At 28.8% G+C, this 18,203-nt stretch overlaps 1 protein-coding gene and 1 long non-coding RNA gene across 2 annotated transcripts; one reads left to right on the forward strand and one right to left on the reverse strand.

The window, feature by feature from the left end:
* Positions 1–1,543: 1,543 nt before the first annotated feature.
* Positions 1,544–3,323, reverse strand: LOC127280124 (uncharacterized). The gene is made up of 4 exons (XM_051302962.1): positions 3,163–3,323; positions 2,568–2,732; positions 2,031–2,195; positions 1,544–1,883 (listed from the first exon to the last, which is right to left on the reverse strand). The coding sequence occupies exons 1-4, from the start codon at positions 3,208–3,210 to the stop codon at positions 1,695–1,697; spliced, it is 567 nt and encodes a 188-aa protein (XP_051158919.1). The 5' UTR covers positions 3,211–3,323; the 3' UTR covers positions 1,544–1,694.
* Positions 3,324–6,669: 3,346 nt separating this feature from the next.
* Positions 6,670–18,154, forward strand: LOC127280126 (uncharacterized). Its single transcript, XR_007842788.1, has 3 exons — positions 6,670–7,905; positions 7,981–8,066; positions 17,652–18,154. It is a non-coding gene; the product is annotated as an uncharacterized LOC127280126 (long non-coding RNA).
* The last annotated feature ends 49 nt before the right edge of the window (positions 18,155–18,203 follow it).

Here is an 18,203-nt window from a genome sequence, read left to right on the forward strand (position 1 = left end):
GGATCAGGTTGTCTATCAGAAGGATCTTTGTAACGTTCCAATTACTGAACATCCCCGGAAAGTTATGACGCCTTTCTCCTTGGGATATATAACGCAAGACAGCGATATCGAATTATTATGAGAGCGGAAGTCAGGGTATATATAATATAGTTAGATGGTGTTTGAAATAGTGACGAGAATATGAAGGGTTGGAAGATAAAGAGAGGCGGATTTGCGTGTAAAACTTGTCAGAATATCCAGCCCTCGTCATCTTTCTCATTTTCTTTTTTATAACACTCTCTTCTTCTTCTTGTTCGCAAAAATAATTAGTATATCGTTTACTATAACACTAATTACTTGTTTTCTTCAATAAACAATTTCCCCTTTTCTTGATGGCATTTTTATATTATTATAATATAATTATTAGCGGATAATTAATAATTATTAACAGCTTATGAATTTAATTCAATATTAATATTAATTAATACCGAGTATTAATTCAAGATTTTAATCAAATTTAGCTATTAATTAAATTTAATTAAACTGTATTTCGTATATATACCACTTGACAAGTTGATAATGGCGACACGATGACAACATGATAGTTGTTTTGAGATAAGATTCAGCAAGAAGGTTGTCTATCGTTGTTGTATGTTGTCAGGGATTATTGATGCCCTAGTCACAATGGAAACCTCTCTTTCTCTCTCTCTCTCTCTCTCTCCCTCATACTTCCATATAACAGTCGATAATGGATATAGTAATGGGTGGAGGTAAATTCTCTTATATTTATTTTTTTTCACATATATTCTTTTTGTCCTCATGTCATTCTTTGTTCGCGTTCATTTCTGCATCCCCCCTCCTTTTTTTTTATTTGCAATATATAAAACGTTTTAAACTATTATCTTTTACTAAAAATGTACTCTCAAAAAGTCAATAAACATTTTTTAGTACACTTTTTTTTTTAAATTGAAAAAAAAATTATTTTATTTGCGAACTATATTTTTATTAGTTTATTTACAAATTAAAATCTGTTGTTTTAAATAGATTCTTTCTAAAATCTTACTCTAAATTTGAATTGGTGATTCATTTACACTGAAAAAAAAATTTATTTGATTCAAATACTCGATTACTTGAGTATTATCAAATAAATATTCATTTGAACCAAATAATTTTTATTTGAATTGTATTTGAACCAATAATTTCTGTATTTGAAACAAAAATACCATTTAATTGACTCAAATAATATTTATTTGATACTAATAAATATTTATTTGATAATAGTCAAGTAATGGATTATTTGAATCAAATAAATTTTTTTTTCAGTGTAATTAAATACTAATTTGATAGTAAAAGAAAATTATTTTCTACCATTAATGTAGTTTTAATAATTTTAACTAAATTATACTATTTCAAAAGCAAAGAGTAAGTTACTAATTCAAATTAGTTAAAAAATTTTTACTTATTCAGATATTGAGAGTAACTACACTGGAAGACTTTTTGTTTCAAAATGAGGAAAACACTGTGTTTTTGTACTATTTAATGAACGTACTAGTTTCTAACCAAATAATACCAAAAATTAGTATGGTCCATACTAATTTTTAATTTTTTTCTAGTTAGAAACTAATACGTTTATATGCGACTAAGTAGTACAAAAACAACGTTTTCCTCATTTTGAAACAAAAAGTCTTTCAGTGTATAATTAGTTAATCCTTAACCTAACAATCTATAAATTTTCCCGAGTAAATTGTTCTTAAAATTTTATATTCACGCCAAGTGTGATAATTTGGTCTCCATACTTCAAAATGATTTGTTATAGTTAGAATTATCAATGCAGGAATGTTACAATGAACGCCACGTACTTTTGGAACTTCAGATTGAATTTTTCCCGGACACGTTGTTGGACTCTAAAATTATATAACAGGCGCGATTTTATTAGAAAATGTTTGTTTAAAAAAAAAGAACAAAAAAAACAAAAGAGCAAGAAAATTTAATTTTTTTGAAATAGTGCTTTGTATTTTAGAGAAAAATAATAGTAGTTGGAAAATTTTTACCTCTTTACCCACTGGACATCTGTCTGGAATTTTATCACCTGTGAGCATTAGCTGGAAAAGCGTTTGCGTCAAATGACCATCGCTAGCAGGTGATGGTTTCTTACAAGTTCTAGCAGGTGCATCTACACTTGGTTGCTTTCCAATGTAATCAATGTTCAATCGTAGCTTTAAAAGTAAAGAAAAAATATATATTTAATTTGTAGAACCAAAATTTTATTTGATTCTAATAATCGGTTACATAATTATTATCAAATACACAGAAAATTAAAAGGCATTAAAATAAGCTGCAACGCTTCTTATTTTAATCCGATTTTGCTTATTTTAATCCATTTTGGTATTAAAATAAGCAAAATTGGATTAAAATAAGAAGCGTTGCAGCTTATTTTAATGCCTTTTAATTTTCTGTGTAAATATATTTACTTGAACTATATAATTTTTATTTTAATCAAATTTTTTCCAGTTTATTAAATAAAAAAAAACTATAAATAATAGAGTATTTAAGAGAAATTGTTTAAAAAAAAGAACTTTATTCCTTACGGTAAAATCTTTATCGCTACCACGAAAATGCACATCCCTTTTCCATTTAATGTCAACATTTTCTGATCCTAAAGTGACATTAAATGGCGATAAGAAAAAACTGTTTTCGGTTTTATTTGGATTAATGTATAAGTAAATTCTCGTTGCTTCAAATTGAATTCCTTTCTATAAAACAATTAGTAAGTTACTTTCTTTTATTTATTGAAGCACAATATATAATTACATGGAAAAAAATAAAAAGTAATTTTTACTACTTTCATAGTAAAACGAGAACTGTCCGAAGTTACTGCGCATCTCTGGCAACTTTTACTCCAAAAATAGTAAAATTTACTCCAGAAATAGTAAAAATTACTACGGAACAGTAAAATTTACTACAAAAACAGTCAAATTTACTACAAAAATAGTAAATTTTACTATGTTCCGTAGTAATTTTTACTATTTCTGGAGTAAATTGTACTATTTTTGAAGTAAAAATTTCCAGAGATGCGCAGAAACTTCGGACACTTTCCGTTTTACTTTGAAAGTAGTAAAAATTACTTTTTCTTTTTTTCCGTATAGTTATTCTGTATGTAAAAAAAAAAATTAATTCACTCACAGCAATGGCTAGAAAGCCTATTATAAAACATAAAATAAATTTTAACATTTTAAATATCCTCAAATTTTCTTTTTCTCTTATTTTTTTTCAAAAATATGGAAAATAGTTTGTTTTACAATAATTTTGTAAACGAAGTGTAAAATAGAACTGTTTGTAGAAGTATGCTGGGAAATTCGCAATAAAACCAGTTTTTTTTTATAATATATTATACAACAAAACATTTTATCAACTATTTCCGTGCATTTAAAAGTGATAAGACATAATCATTAATACACTTGAAATGTCAAATAAAAAATTGGAAATTTTTTATTCTGACAAAATAAATTTATATTTAAAATAAAAAGGAGAAATTTGATAATGTTTTGCTTAATTTTTTATAATATAAAAATATTATGATGTTGAAAAATAATTTCTATTTTGCATAAACGATAAATTGATTAGAAGGAAAAAAAGTGGCTCGTTTAATAAAAATTAATAAACTAAATAATTTTTGTTTTTTTATATTATTTGATTGACAATTTTTGCGAAAAATTGCATTTTTCCTCGCTTACAAAAGACAATTCTCTTTCAATGACATTTGGTTTTTGTTTTTTACATGTGAAATTTGCTCACGTATTTCAACTTCACGTACTTTTTATATATATAAAAGCTACAATTTTACTAACTTTGAAACTCGAGAACAGTTCTCTCTCTCTCTCTCTTTGTCCCTAATATGTAGAGACTTTTTTTTTCTATATATATTGAAGAATAAAAAAAAGAATATACGGTTTCAATGGTCGATACGAACGAAGAGAATTTCATGAAAGAAAAAAAAATATTTAAAAAAAAAACTGGAATTCAAGACTCTCTCTCTCTCACGGTATAAGCATGGTAACGAGTCGCCTATGATTTATTAGCTGTGTGTATACCCGTGGCAGAGTAGCCAATCAGAGAGGAGCTTTCTGCAGGTCGTTAATTATCAGACTAGTTGATGGATCGTTTATGTTTCGTCGCATGTCAAAACGAATAATTGTTTCCAATACTTTGAGTCAAGTTTTCCTTTTCTGTTTCTTTTCTCATTTTTCACTACTAATTTTTTTTTTTACATATATTTATATTATTAATTTTTAAAATATGATTCCCTCGGTTTTTTAAAAAAGCAAAACAGAAAATTGGAATTGAATGTATAGGATAAAAAATTGTTTACTATTTTTTATCATTGCTGTATACAATGCAGAAAAGTACACTTTTCTGCACTGTTTTTTTTATCTTTTCTGTATAAAGTATACATTTCTGCACTGTTTGTTACCTTTGCTGCATTTTGCGCAAAAAACAATAATTTTTTATTATTCGTGCGGAGAATGGTTATGCTAATAAATTATTCGTGTTTTTGAAAATTATTCCTCTAGTGCAACAAGTGACTATAAAACAGCATTGTATGTAATAATAACGTTAGGAAACTATTTCTATTTTCTATATCCAAAAATTACCTTTTTTTTTCTCCAAAATACAAAATTGGAGGAAATGCAGTTTACTAAATCAAAGTTGATTTTTAATCCAAAAATCATCACTTCTCGATAGGAAACTAAATTAATAAAACTTTGCAAGCTTCTCTCTTCAATCGACAGGCATATATATGAGAATTTACTTTTATGGCAGAATTTAATCACATTCTGGTATCGATTGTACAATTTTTGCCTGACATTTGAATGAAAGGTATATCTTGCGCTTTTCCAAAATCCATATTTGATTCACCCTCATCGTTCCTATCCCTTCATATTGAGAGAAGAAGAATATATTTTTCGCATTAATACAATAAGCAATTTTTTTTTCCTCATTCGGTTTTATTTTGTTAAATACACTGGTAAAAAGAAAGGGAATTAATTTAATACCAACTTCAGGTACGAAATTGTCATTTGGTTCTATTTTGATACCTAAAATCGGTTTCTGTTTTAGTACTTTCTGTTTACAGTGATAATAATACGAAGAAGCTTATTTAATAATTTAAAAGATATTGTTTCTTTTATAAAAAAATATGATTCTATGAACAAGAATTTAATATGAAACGATATTCTTTGAGTAGGGTCTAACGATACTTACACAATGTCTAACTTTTCTCTTGCTGTGGTCACAGAATATGTGAATATACGAAACTTACAAAATTCATGAATATTTCATAAGATCGGAACCGATACAGTCATCAAAAATTGAAGAGTGTGTCTTCTTCCAGATTTTTATGTTCATATATGTAATGTTGAACTGCAAGAAAGAGGAACTGATACATATTCATTTATTGAAATATCAACAGTATAGGAATAATGTACCAAAAAAATTCTTGTTTGCACTCTTTCTGTAGAAAGTGGAAGGCATTAAATATTGTACCACTTTTCTTTTATTATACTTTTCGAATATAAAAAGATAAGAAATACAGTTTTTATTTAATATCGTAATTATTTTTTTTAAAGCTAATGTCATTTGATAAAAATATATAATTAGGTTTTATAAAAGCAAAGGCAGCATCCTGTAATTTGCATCCTAGAACAGTGTATGTGCTATCAGTGGAAGGCAAGTAGCGTGAATAGGACATCTGAGCCTTCATTTGTATCTTGACTACTTTAAATATACCACACGGTTGGGATAGAGTTTGTACAAACTAGAGATGCTCTTCACTTTTGTTTATATCAAACAATTCATTGTAATTAACTATAGTGTGGCAAAAGTTTATCTGTGTTTGGTCGGAAAACTTTTCCATTGTTTAACATATATATATATATACACGTCCAGTTGAATTTTGAAATGTATTTTGCTGAATTTTCACTTTACCTCGAAATATGTATGTATACTTTATTCATATAGAAGCATTGCCGGATGGTGTGTTTAGTGCGTCTATAAATTCTATAGATTCCATAAATTTCATAAATTGTCGATTAAATTAAATAGAAGTGCAGAGGAGAAATAATCGGAATTAGTATTAGAAGTTTTATTTTATAATTGTTGGAAAAATTTGAAAAATCTTAAATGGACTCAAGAACGCTTAACCTGGATAATTCGAACTGGAATCAGCTAACATTGGTTCAAAATTGAACATCAATTACATTTCATACCTACAATTGTCATTAGGAGACAAATTCTTGTTTCCATTGTCGCTTCTCACCTGAGTATTTCATACAGTAAAATTACAGATTAATTTTAGATCTAAGGCAGATTTGTCCTTTATCAAAAGTTGTTTCTCTCAGTTGATAAACCATTCTCATCTTTGGTTAAGATTTTCCTCTCTCTCTCTCTCTCTCAATGGTAGAAGAAGCAAGATTGATATTACATATATACGAATTTTCCTATAAAGGACTGAGAGAAAGAGATGGATGATCAAAGAGGAGTGCGCGAACGAAACCTACCTAACCTTCTACTAGGCACCTTTTTCGTCATCCGGCGATTTCGTGCGGGTTGGTCCTGCGCTCTGGGATGCTGCGAAATCTACCCCCGCTTTACCCCATTAAGCACCCACGTCAGCGAACTAGCAGTGAGAGCCAGGCCGCCGCCATAGCCGCTCCCGGGCAATAAGAAACCGGTCCTCGTGCTAATTTTTCATCAGCTTTTTCTAACCTTTCAAAAAGTTTGTGTCACTAAATATCTTTTCGTCGACATTATAATCGGTCGGATTTGTTCCTTCTTTTCTTAATTTCCCGCCCCCCCCTCCCACTTCCAAATTTTCCTTTAAAGATTGTATAAAAAAAAATTTATTTGATAATCCGCCGCACAAGAAGCATTACTACGGATTTTAGAGTTCTAACGTGCAGAGTCAACCTCCGTTCGATAAAGTTGGCGAAAAAGGGCACAAATCAGAACACCGATCTGGGATCTATAAGAATTATTCTCTACTAAATTGAAAGTGAATAATTAACTCGGTGAATATAGGTGAGGGTGGTGGAGAAAAAAAAGGACGAATTCTTAATTAAGAAGAGAGGAAGATTCTATAATTAGAAAATTGTGGAGAAATTAATTATGGTGTTCTGAGTTTCTAAGAATTAATGGAAAATTAAGAAATTTTTTTCCTATAGAAAATAAGTTGGTGCATTAAATTGAACAAAAATCGAAGTGTTTTGGTGTTTTTTTTTTTTTTTGTTACGGAGGCAAGAAAAGAAATCACAGAATTAACGGGTAATAGATTAGGTGTATCATTTTCTTTTGATAAATCTAGATAAGAACTACTAAAGTTATAGTCGCACAAGGATAATAATAGTAAATAGATAAATATCAATATTTTTGAACTACAGTAAACTTTGAAATGATGAAGACAATGGTTAAGAGGCTTCTCAAAAATCCACTTTTATCCCCAGAGAGATTATCTACTGCTTGTCCTTGAAAGTATTATAGCACCTAGCACTTGTAAGGGGTCAACGATTCAGGAGGTTCGAGAGAGAAATATATAGGGATGAGGAAAATCCAGTAACGGAGAGATGCTCTTTGAGAAAAAGGAGGACAATGCACTGCAGTTTGAAGTCAATAGTGTGAAAAAAAAAGAAAATCGAAAGAAATTCACAACAATTTTATCTTTAATTAAAAGTGACAGTAAATATTTATTTCTAATTATAGAAAACATTTTCTAGCCTCATTTCTTTTTTCTAAATCATCTAATAGGATATTTTTTTCCCTCAAAAAGTGTGCAAAAAAAAAAAAAAGAAACTAGGTGATGATAAAAAAGTGGTGATACAGTGAAATGTGAAAAATAATAGGAGAGTTTGCGAAATTTTCGTGTTATCTCGTGTGAGTGTTTATATTGGATGCTGTAGTGCAGTGAATTTGGTTCAGGTATTAGAAAAAAAGTGTTTTCTGTTTCAGAAGGCATTTTTCAATGAACTGCTGTTTCAACCAATGATGACGATTATGATGGTGTATTATCTACTGTTTTTACGTAACGGATTTCGGTGAGTTTCACTTAAAATTTTTATTATTTATTAATTCTTTGTTCTTTTTTTTTGACGTTATCTTCTATTACATCTAAAACCGTGTTATAGTAACAAATTCATAGTCTCATTTAAATGTAATATCATAGTATAATATTTTATCCGATGTAATTAAAAAATGCGGTATAGAAATACAATATAAGTTTCTGTTTTAATTGAAGAAAAGAGGTTATGTGACATCGAAACCATATTTGATTTTTTAAAAATTTTAAAATACCAAAGATATTGCTTTGAGATTTTAAATCGTTGTTTATTCTAGCAGTTCATAAATATTATTGAAATAATTGGAAAAGTAAATTATTGAAAAGGGACGTTGGATTAATTGCGCTGTGTCAATGGGTTCATTGGACTAATTAATTAGTCAAGCGTCGTTGGTTGAATTTTGTTGAGTTGCCAATTAGCAAATAAATTCTTTATTTAATTTCTTTAAAAAAAAAAAAATATTAGGAACGTGATTGTTTAAAAAAAAACAATTCGGCATATGGATTAAAATGCGGAATCCTTTAAATGAATTACAAATTCGTTAGCGGAAAATATTACTGTAATAAGTCCGCTTTTATGGGTTATTTTTGTATTAACAAAAGTATATGTAGGATAATACGGATACTATATGGAACAATAAGTTTTTGAATAGAATGATCAATAGTGGTGTCCGAGCTTTATAATCCCCTTTTTTTTATTCCCAAAAATTATTGTTGGCCCTGCAACAATAATATCTCAACTCTAGAAATAGATTTTATGTTGTATAACAATTGTATAAATGTTTATATAATTTATTTCTAATTCTGTATTGTTTTTTTTGTCGATAAAAAAAAAATAGGGGGGCTTGAAAGAGAATAATTCTGATTGAAGACGATCAGGTTAGAGTTGACAGGGAGTACTTTATCAATTTGAAGTTCGAGAAATAAAGATTGATGACCGGACCGTAATGGTTTAAATTCTAAATTGAAAAGCAGTCAGCAATTTGTGTGCGTAAAAAGTCTATTTTTTCTGGTTCATTTGTATTGATTTTCGTTTTATTTCATTTAGTTTTTGCACTATTTTTAGATATATAGAGGGGGAAAAAAAAGAAAGAATTAATTAGAATTTTGTTATCAAACTTCACCTTTTCACAAAAGGCATAAGCTTTTCATTTTGTTATTCTCGGTGTTTTTTATAATAATTGTTTTTCAATTATAATTGAATAATTATAATTTCATTGTAATTTAACTATATAAATATATTGGAATAAGTGGTAGTGGTATATAAAGTATTGATCGGAGTATATACCCCATGTTGTTTTTATAATGAAGTTTGCTTTTACAGTAGCGATAGATAGATAGACTGATGTGGGATGCAGCATGTTTACAGGCAAAAATGAAATAGGAGAGAGAGATGAAAAAGACGGTGTATATATGTATATAGAAAGTTTAGCAAAAGATCTGCTTTAGAATCAGCTCATGATCAGCAAAAAAAAAAAAAAAAAGAAAAAAAAATATGTAAGGATAGAGTGGCCTTCTAGTTATTTCTAGATATAGTCGATAGTCGATATTTCACTTTCGAATAAATATATTGACATGTCCTTCTTTAATGAATTTGCGATCAAGTGCGACTATTGTGCCAATTTTCTCTATATTATTATTTATAGCAAATTTTCTTTCATTTCTCTTTCTCATATATTGTTTTTTTTCCTTTTGTCTATTGTTTTCAATAATTTCTCTCTTGTAATTTTATATATTATCACAGAAAATTAAAAGGCATTAAAATAAGCTGCAACGCTTATTATTTTAATCCATTTTGGTATTAAAATAAGCAAAATTGGATTAAAATAATAAGCGTTGTAGCCTATTTTAATATCTTATAATTTTCTGTGGGATCAAATTTTTATTCCGTATATATATGTACATTGAAAAAAAATTTATTTGAACCAAATAATTTTTAATTGAATCAATTGAATGGTATTTGTTTTAAATACAAAAAATTATTGCTTCAAATACTTAAAATATTTAAGTTAATTATTTGCGGTTCAAGTAAATATTTATTTGATAACGCAAAGTATTATTTGAATCAAATAAATTTTTTTTTCATTGTATATATAAAAGAGAGGGAGAAAAATCATTATTTGAAATTATTCAGTTTCTATAGATGGCTTTAATAATAATTCGAAGTTCATAATTTAAATTTTATGAGTTATTCAGAATAGCTTGTGTGACAAAGTGTGTGTGTGGAATCACATAAAAGTGAGAATATTAAATTTCTGAAAACCCCTCGATTATTACTCGATTATTTCGTATATATATAATATATATTCTCATTTGCATAATGTGTTGCTTTTTTAATTCGCATTTTTTTTCTGAATTTTATTTTTTAATGGGACAAAAACAAATTGAATTTTGTATCACATTTTTTTATATTGTCTTTCAGAACACGTGTAGACAATTCACAACTGGTCAATTTTTCTTTTATATATATATATATTCTTCATTTTGTTCAATTCACATCTCGATGTCATGGAAAAAGTTTTCTTGATAGGGTCTTTCGAAATTCTCATCTTTAAAGTAAATTACTTCGAAATCATATACTCTGTCCCTTATTTCGGTTTTACGAGTGCGTCACGTTTTTGAAAGTATATATATTTCTTTTTATGTGACACATTTTATCGAAATTTGGAAACATGACTTATTTATTTTGGTTTTCGTATAGCGTGGATTTTTTTTTAAATATTTTTTTTACAGAACAATATTTGTTAACGAAACACAATTTTTTTTTTTATTAAAAAAAGCTATCAACAATATTCGTATAAAAAGCAGAGTAGCAAATCGGTGGTAAATTTATTCCATATATTGGATCATATACAATATATATGAAATCTACATATATGCATTATACTTGTTCAAGCTGGAAATTTGCGATAACTTTTCACGCTTGATTTTTTTTAAACAGAGAGACAAAACAAACTAATCGCAATGTTTTTGTTTAAAATGGAAAAATTTTCAAATGAAACACACAACCACAATAATTTGGTTTTCGTTTTAATAAATATTTAAAGACTTTATTTTCTTTTTTTTTTTTTTATTACGGATTTGATTTAATTTGTTTTTGTTTCTTGAAAGTCTCCTCGGTTTTAGGAGATATTTTATTTCTTTATAAAGAGTTGACAACAACTCTCTGTGAATAAGTTTTTCTCTCTCTCTCTCTCTCTCTCTCTCTCTCGGAAAGTTGTCTTCAGACTCGAAACCCTAGCTTGTGAGTTTTAATCAGTACAGTAGCGAGCATTCTGAAATCATGAGAGTTTCAAGAAGAACCGGAAGTGTCGCAAGCCGATTAAAGCAACGGGATCTCGAAAGCGGAATTTTCCCTTTATATAATGCTTCCTAAAAGCAGCAATTGGTTTAAAAATAAATAGAATCAAAAAACGTTAATGATGAAACTTTTGAGTTTCAAATTTTTTAATTTGATAATTTAAAAAAAAAAAAATATTTTAAACATGCTGTTTTCAGGAAAATATAACGCTCATTTAACACTGTTTTTTTTTCAACGTAAGACATTTTAATTTTCTTTCTTTTAGTGTCTATAAAAAAAGTGTCGTTAAAAATTCTCACCGAGATAGCGCAAAAGTAATTGGTCGTCAAAATTAAACACTCTTAGCTCTTTAAAGTCATATTCTTCATTTTAATGAAAATAAAATTTTTTTTATTTATAATTTTTTTTTTATATATAAGTTTTTGATAGCATTTAGAAATTATAAATTATTTTTGGATATTTCAGTTTTATATGAAACATATATTAAGACCGGTTTTTTTTTTCATCTCTTTTTTTATATCCTCCTTCTCCATTGCTTTTTTTCTGCTTGTCTTGAATCGACCTCTTGAAAGTTAGCAAAAGCGAACCGGGCAGAATAAAGTCGAGAAGCCGACGGGTAAACGAAAGCCTTGGCTTCTATCATATTTGTAGGGGAACGACGCTCTCTCTCTCTCTCTTTCTCTCTATGTATATATCTATATTTTTACAAGACGATAGAGCTTTCGCTCTTGGGATTTGGTCTCTCAGGTTAAAGCCAGATACTTTTTTCGATAACATGCGTCCACGATAAACGAAGGAATAAGAAATGCTCTTTTTTTTCCCCAAATTTCTTTCATTGCCCAACACCCCCAGCACCCAATCTCCGACTTTTAATATTATTTTCTACATTTTAAAAAGAGAAAAAAATTTATTTCATTCAAATAAATATTTATAAATAAACTCTAATTTAAATCAATAATTTTGGAATGATTTTGAAATTTTAGATATTGAATCAAATCTTATTAAACGTCTTTTTTTTTTTTTTTGAAATAATTATTATAAAACAAAAGGGAAACAACCCTTGAGAACTTTGATAAAAAAAAAAATTGTTCTTTTATTTCTATTTATTTTTCCCTTTTTAAAAGTTTATACATTTTTTTTTTATATATTTAAAATAAATAACCTGCATTTGGTATAATAAGAAAAAAGAATTTTCTTTTAAAGGGGAAAAAGTTTCTTCTTTTATAAAGTATATTTCTTGAAAAATGAAACAATTTTGTTTTTGAAAAATTTAGAAAATATGTCTCTTTTGAAATGCAAAACAATAATATGAAAATATTGTAAAGGAAAATTGTCTGGGCGGAATATATTTACATTGAATATGACACTTTAATGAAATATTTAATTTTAATTTTTTTTTTTTTTGCTTTAAAATCTTGTGTTATTGCTTAATCCGATTGAGTGTGAGGACTAGAGAGAGAGAGAGAGAGACGTCTCTTTTCCTGTACTGTCTTCTTTAAGTAGATTGGAAAAGTTTCGGTCAGACATGCGCGCAACTAGTCTTATCTTGATTGTCCTCATCTACTTCATACGTATAGTACATTCATTCCCCTGGCGTTTTCCTGCTTGCGAACAATTTCAATTTCTCTTCTCCCAGGTGCTCGATTTCTATCTATTTGTTTAGAAATTTCCTTTCTAGTCCTTAATTAACTTAACAAGATTTCACGCGTATCTATTAAGAAAATTACAATTTATTTTCACTTTATAACAATCGTGTTTTTAACTTTTAAAATTGTTTTTCTATTATATATTTTTTCTTTTTCTCAAAGATTACGTAATATTGATTTGTAGTTTATCGAGATAATTTGTCAATTCCTGTCAAAAAGTTCCATTAGTCCTGAAAAAGAGTAAAAGCACACAAAGTTTAGTTTTCTTTTCTCTCTCTATATATATATTGTCGAGAAATAATTATGAAAGTTTTGTTTGTCATCAATTTATTTTTATGATGGAATTATTATTGGATTTCATTTTTTTTGAAAATAATATTTAAAAATAATATTTTTATTAGTATATATATACTTATGTTTCGACACGTTAAAAGTCCTATTCAATGTTCGCACAATTGCATGCGGATTTACTTTATGCAGAGAGACTCCAGCCAGTCGACCTGCTTTTCCGGCTGCCCCAGCCACTCGAAATATATGAATATTTACCCAAAGGGGAAAGAGTGCCGACCCGGACGACGACACGAACGACCTCTCTTCTTCCTCCTCTTTCTCTATCTCCCTCTGTGTCCTCTTAAAATTATATCCGTTCATCTTTAAAAATTACAGTACTCAACATTTTTTTTTTTATTTTTTATAAAAAATCATCGCTAGAAAGAATCGTTATTTTGTATAGGAGAAAAAAAAATGTTGCGGTCTGAGAGACCGCTTTGGTAGTTTAGAGGTTAATTTACGTGTATTAAAGAAAAGGTAGATATATCCTTTCAAAATTACATGCTTTTGCACTAGATTGTAATTACTCTAATGTCTTGACAACCGCAGAAATAAGTAACTTTAGCATTGAATTCGGTGTGTAATTCCCAAGACATTTTAAACTAAAGTGGACTCTAGCAACGCACTCGAGGTTTCTAACGAGCTGCTAAACATTTTGGACAATATCGCGTGGAATTTCGTTTGTGGTCTGTAGAAGCATGCAGAATACAAATGTATATATATATATATATTTATAGGAGAGAAGCGCATGGTGGGTGATTGTATAGTCTAGAGGCGTCGCAAAAGTACCTCCACACTCGCCAGGGACTCGAGACAAGTCTCCATGGCAACTCCTCCTGTTCTCCTAGTGGAACGATAAGTCCCGGAGTTTCAAGAATCCTGGCCACTATTTGCTCCTCACTAAATACCCTAAACAATATAAACTCAAAGCTAGGCAATTCTGACGTATATACATGTATATCCCTTGAGGCTTACATTGGAATTAAATATAAACACGAGTTAAGATGAGCATTTCTCTGTCACATATTTTATGGAAAAATAGTTTTTCTTACATATTATCACAGGGGAAAAAAATACATTCTCTGAGAAAAATAGAATAACGAATAAAGTTACTTTTACTACTTTAAAAGTAAAACCTGAACTGTCCATTCTGCGCATTTCTGCGTAATTTTAACTTCGAAAATAGTATAATTTACTTCTGAAATAGTAAAAATTATTTCGTAAATAGTAAAATTTTACTATTTTCGGAGTAAAAATTACGGATAGTTCGGGTTTTACTTTTAAAGTGTAAATTGAATTACAATATATTTTGTCTGTATGAACTTTTTTTAAATTTTCTAAAATCTATTTTAAAACTACACTGCAAAAAGAAGTATCTTATTTTCAGATGTTTAAAATGTCTTAATGTCTTAAAAACGCTACCAAAACATCTTAAAATACTCTCTAAATCTGAATATGTAAGTGTAATTTCACTTAAAATGTGTCAAAAGTCTTCCACGTAGAAAAATAAGTGTATATGCACTTTTAAATAAGTGGTTTTCACTCAAAAATAAGTGAAGTTTCACTTATTTTTAAGTGCATATACACTTATTTTTCTACGTGGAAGACTTTTGACACATTTTAAGTAAAATTTCACTTATTCAGATTTAGAGAGTAAGATACTTCTTTTTGCAGTGTATTTTCTTTATTCTTTAAAATTAAAAAATGGCATTTAATTAAAAAAAAATTTTTTTCCAAGTGCTGGCTTTGCGTATTACTATATCTATAATAAAAAAAAGAGAATTTCAGTTTATTAACATTGTTAAAATGTAACAGTGATAAAATTGATATTTATATTTCAAAAAAATATAATTTTCATTGTAATTATATTATTTTCCCTTTTGTATATAGGTAGATTTTACATATAACATTCTTTATTTTAATTAAAGCTTGTATAATAATGAAAAATTCCTTTTTTTTTCATTTTTCACGTATATATATAACAAAACAGAATTTTTTCTCTATTTTAAAAAAGAATTTTCATTTTATAATAAAACTTTATATATATTTCAGTAGTATGAAATTCATCTCTGGTACATTTTAGTTTTGTCCGTAAACATATTCTACGCGTGTTCACGCATATTATCGTTTCACTGTAGAACCTTAAATGATTGCCCACTTTATTGATTCGTGTCTCTCTCTCTCTCTCTCGAAAACACTAGGTGAATTACAATAATTCTAGATATAGTAATCGCGAGTGTGCTTTGAATTCCCTGTTTTAAATTTTGAGGAGATATCTAATTCCACCCTAAAATGTTGAATTATATATTAATTTGTGACTGTTCCCTAGTTCACGTTAATATTGAATTTTTGAAATCATCAAAATTTGGTTTTGATATTTGTGTATATTAAGTCCAAAATTTTTATAATTTAAAAATTAAAACTATATTGTTCTAATTATAATAAGAAATGTATTTTTTTTGGTGTAAAAGTAATTTTCTCTATATTAGAATTTTTATTTTAAAACGAAAAAAAAATGTTTTAAGTGCATAATTGGCAGTTAAAAAAATGGTTATATATATATATTTTTTTTTTGCTGATTTATGAAGAAAATTCAATGCGATATGTTACAAGCAATAGAGTATAGAAGTGCTGTCAGAGTTCTTTTTTACGAGAATAATAGTTGAAAATAATACGTCAAACCAAGCGAACACGACAGCTCAATACCCAAGCCGCATTCAACCGTTTCGTTCTATTCTCATGTTTCGCTCTATCGTGTGTTTGAGCCTGTACATATATATGCTCTTTTCCGTAACTTGATGGTGTCACGTATCCATCATTCGGTGATAAATGTTACACGCATTCCTATGCAAAACAAGATCTGATTCGCAGCTTCTCAACCTTATCATATTTGGGTGTAAACTGTCATCGCCCATCTCTTCAGTAAAAACTGTAAAAAAAAAAACATTAATTTTATATAGAGAATCAGATTTTTTTCTACATTAATATTTATAAATATAATTAATAAAGAAAAAAGAGTCAAAGAAAATGATTTCTAAATTAAAGAAACTTTCTTTAATCCTTATTAAAAATGGACAAATTTCTTTGAAACAAAGAATCTTTTTTCTGTGTAGAAAAATAAATACACTGAAAAAAATTTGCTTCGCATTAATGACTATTAACCATAGTAACTTTAAATCTAGTCAGTGTAACCAAGCACACAGGAAAAACAAAGTGTTATTTTAACACCAGAATTGGTATTAAAATAACACGCAACAAATTTTACCCTAAATCTGGGTTAAATCTTATGGATTTTAGCATTGGAGAAAATTACCCGCAACAAAAATAACACCAGCTTTTTTCTGTGCATCCTAGTCAATTCAGTTATGTAGCTTGGTTAATATTGTTAAAATCGATTTAGTAGAATTGACCCCTTGTTTACTAGTTATATTAACTAAGATGTTTGGTTAATATCACATGTATCTATAATCAATTTTGCTAAAGTCTATTTAGTCAAAGTGATTCTAGCCAATGTATAACTAAGATACCTGGTTATTCTGATAATCTGCCCTAGTCATTTCGACTAATTGTCGAAATCAACTTTGACCAAGATTGCCTACTGGGTTCCTCTCGTAACCAGGCAAATTAGTCAATTCCTGTCATACGGGGGTTACTCTCTAAATTTGAATCAGCTAAAATCCGCTGTTTCGCAGCGAATAGTCGCTGATTGAAAAAGCTATAAGTATGCAGCTGCGAATCAGCGACTAACAACTATTTCAATCAGCGGAATACTCCATTTTAAAATAAATTTATCTTCCGACGAAAATGACCGACGTTCGCCGATTCGTGATTCGCTATTTTATTAGCTGTAACCGCTGATTTGCAGTGAAAACTTTATTCGCTGATTCAAACAGTGAAATTTTCGCTAATTCAAATTTAGAGATTACACTGTAAAAAGAAAGGTATTAATTTAATACCGACTTCAGGTACTAAATTGTCATTTGGTTCTATTTTGATACCTAAAATCGGTACTGTTTTAGTACTTTCTTTTTACAGTGTAGGAATTTTTTTCAGTGTAGAATATATTTGCCAAGTATGAGAATATTTTGTGTTATTCGATCCACACAAAGCATGTTAAGAATTCATGAATCAAGACATTGGCATGCCAATTAATCAAGCTCGGTGTGAATATACCCCTTGGGGAATGTCTATACTGGGACAATCCATTATGACCAAAGATTTCCTACGATTCAAATTTTAACTATTGTTTTTCCATTATGTATAAGAAAGAACAATTTTTTGATTTCAGGTTATTTTCAAGTTGACAGTGATCAGTTGAAGAGAGGAGGAATCAATATATTGAGAAGAGAGATCCTGGGTGAAAATTGGTGGCAGGGTCGTTTCATTGCATGAAAAGCGAACGATTTGAGTAGAGAGACACTTGTTGCTCCTGCGGAGTCACAAGGAGAGAGAGAGAGCACAAGGAAGAGTCTACCGAGAGTATAGTCGCCGACTGGAATAAAAAGCATGAGTCAAGAAACCCCTCAATGTTCCTTCCATCCAAACTTTACGTGGATGGTTTTCTAATTCTGAGCTCTTAGAAAAAGAAGCACTAAATAAACAAACTAAGCTTCGATGCTTAAAGAAAATAAGTGCAATGTCATCGAAAAGAATTTTATTCATCAAAATGGAATTCTAAATCCTGGCTACTGAAAATTTATCATTGTGGAGGGGAGAATTGAATATAACAAGATTGGAGTGGAACAACATTATTGTGTACGGCTGTCATGAGAGTTGGAAATTTAAAAGTGACTGGTCGGTGACACCGGCGGCGGCAGTGAGACAAGTGCTGCCGTCAACA

The sequence above is a fragment of the Leptopilina boulardi genome, unplaced genomic scaffold, assembly GCF_019393585.1.
Source record: "Leptopilina boulardi isolate dan_hultmark-lab unplaced genomic scaffold, ZJU_Lbou_2.1 LbouV2_229, whole genome shotgun sequence".
NCBI classification, from domain to species: domain Eukaryota; kingdom Metazoa; phylum Arthropoda; class Insecta; order Hymenoptera; family Figitidae; genus Leptopilina; species Leptopilina boulardi.

Excerpts from the sequence above, each read along its gene's own strand:
- LOC127280124 (XM_051302962.1), bottom strand. The coding sequence starts at position 3,210 with ATGTTAAAATTTATTTTATGTTTTATAATAGGCTTTCTAGCCATTGCT. Across the intron at positions 2,733-3,162 it reads TAGGCTTTCTAGCCATTGCT|AAAGGAATTCAATTTGAAGC; the intron begins GTGAGTGAATTA and ends ATTGTTTTATAG. Across the intron at positions 1,884-2,030 it reads GATGTCCAGTGGGTAAAGAG|AGTCCAACAACGTGTCCGGG; the intron begins GTAAAAATTTTC and ends ATATAATTTTAG.